General features: G+C 36.3%; 1 protein-coding gene across 1 annotated transcript in view; it reads left to right on the top strand.

Annotated features, from left to right (window-relative positions):
• Positions 1-7814, top strand: part of LRP1B (LDL receptor related protein 1B) — a 1967638-nt gene that overhangs the window by 911230 nt on the left and 1048594 nt on the right. Inside the window, exon 23 of the mRNA XM_007946050.1 lies at positions 3487-3669. Within this exon, the coding sequence (XP_007944241.1) occupies positions 3487-3669 (183 nt within the window). The remainder of the gene's footprint in view (positions 1-3486; positions 3670-7814) is intronic.

Below are 7814 nucleotides of genomic sequence, written 5' to 3' on the forward strand. Positions count from 1 at the left end.
AGGTTCAAACCCACCAGCCACTCCTCGGAAGGAAGGTTGGGCAATCCTACTTCCGTAGTGACACTGCCTCGGAAACCCAAGGAGGGGTCGCTATGAGTCGGGGCTGACTCAATGGCACATAACAACAACAACAACAACAACTCACTGTCAAGTTGATGACAGCTCATGAGAACCCCATTGTGTCAGTGTAGAATATGCTCCATGGCATTTTTTAATGCTAGGCCTTTCTTCCAACATGCCTCTGGGTGGATTTGAACTACCAGCTTTCCAGTTAGTAGCAAATACTTAACCGTTCGCATCACCCAGAGACTCCTTGTAGAAACCAGAGGCAGCCTAACTCCTGAAGGGAATATTAAGGCACCCTTTAGGTAGAAGCAAGTAAAGGTTATGTTCACACTCTGCTGGTAAATGGAATGAGGCTATAGATATGCTGAGATATCACCTTCTCAGTAGTACCTGGGGTGGTGAAGAATATCTGGTAAAATGGACCACACAGCTTACAATCATGATGTCTTTGAATTGTGCAGGAATACATAGCGATTCACTGAAAAGCTAGGAACAGAGCAAGGACTGGTGATCATAATTTCCTGGTGATCACAGGAAATGCAGAAAGCGCTGTACACATGCTTTTAGTGCTATATATTGTTCAGGATATTTTGCAATGAATGACAGATTAAGGTATAAACTCCATTAAAACTATGAAAAAGGAAAAGTATCCCTCCATTGGTCTCACAATTTAAATAATCCATTGTTTTTGCCTTACCATTTTTAGCTATTTTCTTAGGAAGGCTTTAATACTCTTTATAGACCAAAAATGTATTCTGACAACAAAAAATGTAGTGTAAATATAATTTTGACAATCCTGATTTCCATTTTTTAAACTTTAGGAAGGAAAAAATATCTTTTCTGTCTCTGTACAATTCCTAGTCTTCCAACAGGAAGCATATAGTCACACTGAATTCATTTAAATATTGCGATGAATCCTACCATTGGTTGCCACATTTCCTCCAGGGGTCTGCATTTATTTATTTATTAGATTTCCCAAATTGTGTTTTTGGTTTAAATAGCTTCAGGGCAAAAATGCAATAACATTCCATTAGTTAAAATGTAACCAGCCTCAGTAACATGAATACACAACAGTAAAACAGCATGAGAATATACATATTAACATAGTCATCATTTTAACACTCCATTGAGACAAGCATATTGCAATGATAGATTGGATGCCTAGCCCTGAAGCTTAGGAAACTGGCATTCTGGAGAAATACATAATTTTGGAACTCAGGTTGGAATGGTCATCACAGACTCCTCAGAGGAATGCAACTCTCCATGCAGGGGAAAATCAACAACTGTTAGCAGAAGCTATTTTCATTTGGCAAGAAAGTTAAAAAGAAATAAAACTTCATGATTTTTTTCTGTGTTTTCTGGCCGAAAAAGAGCATTTTGAAAGCTCAGCACCTGCCCAAACCTAGCAGAGATTAAGAGATAGCTTTGGAATATTTTTTCGTTTATTGTGGAAGATGGAAAGAGAAGTTGGGAGAGAAGGAATACAAGAATGTGTGTGTGTGTGTGTGTAAAAGTCCCTGGATAATGCACACAATGAAGCATTTAACCTCCAACCGAAAGGCTGGCTGTTTGAATCCACACAGAGGGACTGTGAAAGACAAGCCTGTGATCTGCTTCCAAAAGGTCCCAGCCTTCAGTACCCTGTGGAGTAGTTCTATTCTGCTCACGAAAGCAGCCATGAGTTGCAATCTAACAACAGCAGTAATTTGCCCTACTGTAATGGTTGAAAGTCCTTAAATACATAAACATTACGATTGAGCTGAATGATTTACATTGTAGAAAGTAACTACAACAACAATAAAAAATCTCTTAAGTTGTTGTTATGAGCCATCAAATCAGACGCGACTCATAGCGACCCCTCCTTGGTTTTCTGAGGCAGTGTCACTACGGAAGTAGATTGTCCAACCTTCCTTCCAAGGAGTGGCTGGGGGGGTTTGAACCGCCAGTCTTCTGGTTAGTGGTCAAACGCCTATGCTACCAGAGCTCTCTTAAGTTAGCCTAATCATTTTTCAGACATCTAATTTATTTCTTACAACAACTCTACATACAAGCTTTCTAATTTCCAGGTGAACAAATAGAGGTTTCAAAAGATTAAGTAGCTGCCTAGGTGATATTAAGTCCTATTATTAGCTTTGACTGTAAGTGAATCTAAACTCATAACCACATGCTCCTTACCAAATAACAAATTAAGCAGTGGGTAACTCACATAAACCTGCTTCAAATTTATCATAATTATATAGATTAATTACTTTTATAAGTATAATGTAGATTAATTGCTGCATGTAGTTATAGGAGATAAGCAGTAAATTAGTTACATTAAAACACTGATCTTGGGGGAAAAAGTATACTACAATATTTTACAACAGTACTTGGTGATACTACTTAATATATGATATTAGATATTAATACAATTTTAGTAAACTATTGATTATGCTCATATTCAATTGTTGTACTATAAAACATCTCTGTTGTTGTTATGTGCCGTGGAGTCGGACCCGACTCATAGCGACCCCTCCTTAGGTTTCCAAGGCAGTATCACTAAGGAAGTAGATTGCCCCATCTTCCTTCCAAGGAGTGGCTGGTGGGTTTGAACCATGACCCTTCTGGTTAGCAGTCAAGTGCCTTAGCCACTATGTTACCAGAGCTCCCATTAAGCATTTCTACTGCTATACGTATACATTTCTCTATTCCTGTTTATGCTTAGCTTTAGTATTTAACCTATACATTCAGTCAGCATGTTTTAGGGAAGAGAGCTATCTGACATTTTATAAATTATTAATAGATAAATTGAATTTGAATGCATAGTCTCTTATTAAATTCTTATGTGTAACAGTCTATTTTTCCTGAATCTAAAACTGAAATTTTATTTGATGAAGAATATGTATCTCATATCTGAGATACCTTTTTTCAAAATTTTACATGTTATGTTGTAAAACTTTTTTTTGTTAGTCTGAAAGTACTTACTATTTTTTAAAAATCGTTTACCTGTTTTAATCTGAGCAAAATTACATAGAGAAATATCAAAAGATCAACTAAAGTGTTATCATTAAGAATAGAATGTGAGACCTCATTTTTGTGCCCTAGAAAAAGCCCTTTTTATTTTTCATTCTTAAGAAACTAATGGAAATCACAGACAGAATATCCACACATGTCCCTTATTCTTCCCCTTTCTCCTAATGTGTGTATATAGCACTTTAAGGAATTCTGTGGGAGGCAAGCAATACCATTTTCTTAATTATTTAATATCTTTCAAATGAATTTGAAAATACCTGAAAATGTTACAGCTATTATACAACTAAAGTGAAAATATATTCTCTCAAGCATGCTAATGCCTGAATAAAAAATGAAAAAGTACCAATAGAAGTTATAATTTCTCCTGTCTTCCCCTCTCTGCCTTTCTCTACCTCATTTCAATTTAAGAGATTCGTTCTCCTGCTGGATGCAATGGGAATGAATTTCAATGCCACCCTGATGGAAACTGCATTCCTGATCTGTGGCGTTGTGATGGGGAAAAAGACTGTGAAGATGGCAGTGATGAGAAAGGCTGCAATGGTACCTTACGATTATGTGATCACAAAACTAAGTTTTCCTGTCATAGTACAGGTAAGCCAAACATTGGTTTCTGTTTACACTTTGAGCTCCCTGAATGTAGAATACTTTCAGCCTAATGTTATTCCATAGCTCATTTTCATAAAATGTTCTTGTATTTTTTGGTGGGTTACTTTACTTCCTATATGTACCAATAATAATAGCTAACACTTATTGGGAATGATATATGAGTCTGACATCATTCAAAGTATATTCTCTGCATGAACTCATTTCATCCTCCCAATAACACAATGAGAAAACTGAGACACAGAGAAGTTGCTGCAGTTCACAAAGTCAGCATGGCAGAATCAGGATCTGAAGCCATGTAATATGGATTCATGGGGGCAGTCGTGTTTCAGTGGTAGAATTTTCACCTCCTGTTGGGAGACTTATGTTCATTCCTGGCCAATGCTCTTCAAGTGCACATGTTGCTATGATGCTGAACAGATTTCAGTGGTTTCCAGGCTAAGACAACCAATGGTCAAAGCCTCAACTTAATCCATCATGCGGATGGTGCAAGAATGGGTGTTTTGTTGTGAATGGGGTCCCCTAACAACAACAATCTACATTTATAAGCTATAACTTCTGAGTGAAGAAAGACAAGTGCTAATACCACTTAACATTTCTCTCTCCATAGCTAGAGAGATTTACCCTAAAATTTAAATGAAGATGACTAGGAAGGAAGCACAGAATTCAATACATGTATTTTCAACTAGTTTCCCAAATTTTATTAAGGTTTATTTGATCCTATTAGGATAAAGGCTATGACTGTCATTCAACTCTTAGTTACTCTGAGAGTCACTAAGGCTTTTAACTTGTAACTACTTCTTATGAATGTATTCCACAATTGTGAGTTTTCCATTTTGTTTTTCTACATATAATGGGGTCATCTTGACAAGATAAACTAATGTATTTATTTCCCTAGCTATACCAGCTGATGGATTGAAGTTTAGAGAAGTACAGAACACAATTAATCAGTACAATATAATATATGAAATGTTTGAAATCATCACCTAAATAAACCTTGGAAAGAATTTTCTCTGGACTTTAGGATGGACTTTTGATTCATCTCTTGGATTTTTTTTTTTAATGTGAAATTTCTTTTGAATTTTTTAAGAACATGAGTTCTTAGTACTTCCTATTTGCTGCTTATTAATTTTTCTAATAAAAAAGGTAGAAACGAAAAGCTAATTATAGCTTCAAATAGGCAAACCCTATAGGAACAACATAGCCAATGGGAATTTGAAAATTATAAAAAGAAAAGAAAATATATTGTTTTGTTTCTCTTAAACATCCCTTCTGGTTCCAAATAAGCATTTAAATAACAAATACAAGTAAATAAAATCTAACAGAGGCATAGATAAATAAATGCTCTGAAACATGTTCTTAGTGAGGCAGTTGTGCTTCAAAATGGTTATTTTTCCAACAATATTTTTCACAATTATGTGACTCTTTTGAATTACTAATTTTGGAATTGTTGTTTAGAAAATCATGATTTTTTGAAAAAAACAAAAAACAAACAACAATAACAACAAAAACCCTGCTTTGGTAAATGTCGAAACATATCAGGTCACAGTCTTTAAAATGTGTGTGAATAAGAAACTGATGCAGGTGAACAAAAAGATAACCTTCTTCAAAAATTCTCCCTTGATGAGTAGCAACTGGGATCTTAAAAGCTTGCAAGCAGCCATCTAGATGCAATGATAGGTCTCTCCTCATCCAGAGCGATGAAGAATAAAGAAAACCAAAGATTCTTGGAAACAATAATCCTAGTGACTGGTACACCATACGATCTGTAGCCTATACAACTACGAATCCAGAAGAACTATATGATGCCTGGCTACCACTGTCAACCACTTGGAGGGGTATCTATGTAGGAGATCATGGATAGAGAGGGAGAACAATGTGGAACAAAACTCAAAATAATTTGGGAAAAAAAAGAGCAGGGGACCAGGTTTGCTGGTTCAATAGAGCCTGGTAGAACCCCTGAGACTATGGCCCCTAGCTGCCCTTCAGATCTGGAATTGAACCCACACCTGTGGCTTCCAGCCAAACAAAAGACAGACATATGAGTTGAACACTTACCTGAGGTAGGTACACTCCTTGGAGAGAAAATACATGAGAGAAAGAAGGGCTGTGTATGCACAGGGAAACAGCTCAGGGGCCAGAGGTGCATAGACGGATGGACACAGGGAAGAGGTAGCTATCAGGAGGAATTGGGAGGGGAACTGTTGCATTGTGGTAAATTGTGGTCAATGTCATGAAAGACAGGGTGTGTGTGAACTACTGTATGGAAAGTGAATTTGCTTTGTCAATTTTCACCCAAATCACAATATAAACAAATAAATAAATAAGCAAACAAATAAATAAATAAATTCTCCCTTGATGGAGACATAGACCTTCAAGAATAGTTTGCTGTCACATTTTGAGAGAAGCACAGTATTTAAATTGCATGTTTCAATATCACATTTTTTAAATTTCAAATTGCGTTTGATTTCTACACTGGCCACATTAACCAGCTCCAGTGCCACTCTCTAATCCCTCATCCCTACTTTTCAGTCAGCCAAACCTAGGAACCCTTGCCAAGTACTCCCAAGGAAGTTTGGCGTGTGTTACTTTTTTTTTTTTTTTTTTTTAATTGTTTTGTTGTTGTTGTTGGGAACATACACAGCAAAATATAAATCAATTCAACAGTTTCTACAGGTACAGTTTAATGACACTGATTACATCCTTTGTATTGTGGAACTATTATCATTCTCCTTTACTGAGTTGTTCCTCCTTCAGGGACATAAACTCACTGCTACCTGAGATTTTTATCTAATACTTAGAGTTAGTGTTATCAATTTGATCATGTATAGATAGATGTTAAAAGAGTGTATTGCTCAAGACCGACCTATTTTTACTAGTTAAACTAAACTATTTTTTGGTTTTAAGATGACTTCAGAGGATGTTTTTGGTTTAAGGTTTTAGAGATTAACTCACAGCAATAGATTCAGAGGTTCATCCATGGTCTATGGCTCCAGAAAGTCTGGAGTCCTTGAATTTTGAATTCTGTTCTATATTTCCCCTCTTTTGATCAGGTATCTTCAATGGAATCTTTGATCAAAATGTTCAGTACTAGTAATGGGGCACCATCCCATTCTTCTGGCATCATGACAAAAGAGGCAATTGGTTATGGAGGCAAGAAGCCACATATTCCATAACTTCCTCTTATTCTTGACTCTCCTATTTCCTCTGTTATTCCAGGTGAATAGAGACCAATTGTTGTGCCTTGGATAGCTGCTTGCAAGCTTTAAGACCCCGGGCACTATACAACAAATTAGGAAGTAGAACTTAAGTACACTGAACTCCTTATTAGACCAATTATCTGGGATATCCCATGAAACCATGACGTTAAACCACCAAACCAAAGAACTAAATCCTGTGAGGTGGTTGGTTGTACACAAGCAGCAACTCTCTCTCTCTTTTTCTTTTTCTTTGTTGTTATTGTAAATATATGTATCACACAATTTTGCCAATCCAGCTTTTTACAGATATACAACTTATTGGCAGCAATTATAGTAATTGGCTGTTCAAACCTACCCTTAATCAATATAATTTTTACATCAACCCCCTTTGCCACCCCAACCCTTCTCATTACATTTTTATAATCATCTGTGTCTTTCTCACCAGCGATTTGTAAGCTTAATTGTATTTATTCTTCTAGTATCTAAACAAGAACTTAGAAAATTGTAAACACTAACAATATTTGGTTTCATTAATTCATAAACGGTTAGCTGAGAGGATTATTGGTTGAAAAAGCATGTTTTAGTGTATTTGTTGATGTTGTTAGTAGCCCTTGAGTCAATTTTGACTCAAGGAGATTCACGTGGGCAGAGTAAAACTTCTCTAAGGGTTTTCAAGGTTGTGATCTTTCAGAAGCAAATCTCTAGGCTTTTTGGATGGGTTCAACCATTCAGCACAAAATCAAAAGTTTAACCATTGTGCCACCATAGGACCCCTTGTTTTGTTTTTGATTTTAATAGACTAATCCTCATGCCAAATAATCTATTATTTCACTCAAGTTAGCATTATTATAAATTATATATATATATGGGAGCTCTGGTAGCATAGTGCCTAAAGCGCTTGACTGCTAACCAGAAGGCTGGTGGTTCAAACCC

The sequence above is a fragment of the Orycteropus afer genome, unplaced genomic scaffold (assembly GCF_000298275.1).
Source record: "Orycteropus afer afer isolate SDZICR_OR568_19922 unplaced genomic scaffold, OryAfe1.0 scaffold00148, whole genome shotgun sequence".
Taxonomy (NCBI): domain Eukaryota; kingdom Metazoa; phylum Chordata; class Mammalia; order Tubulidentata; family Orycteropodidae; genus Orycteropus; species Orycteropus afer.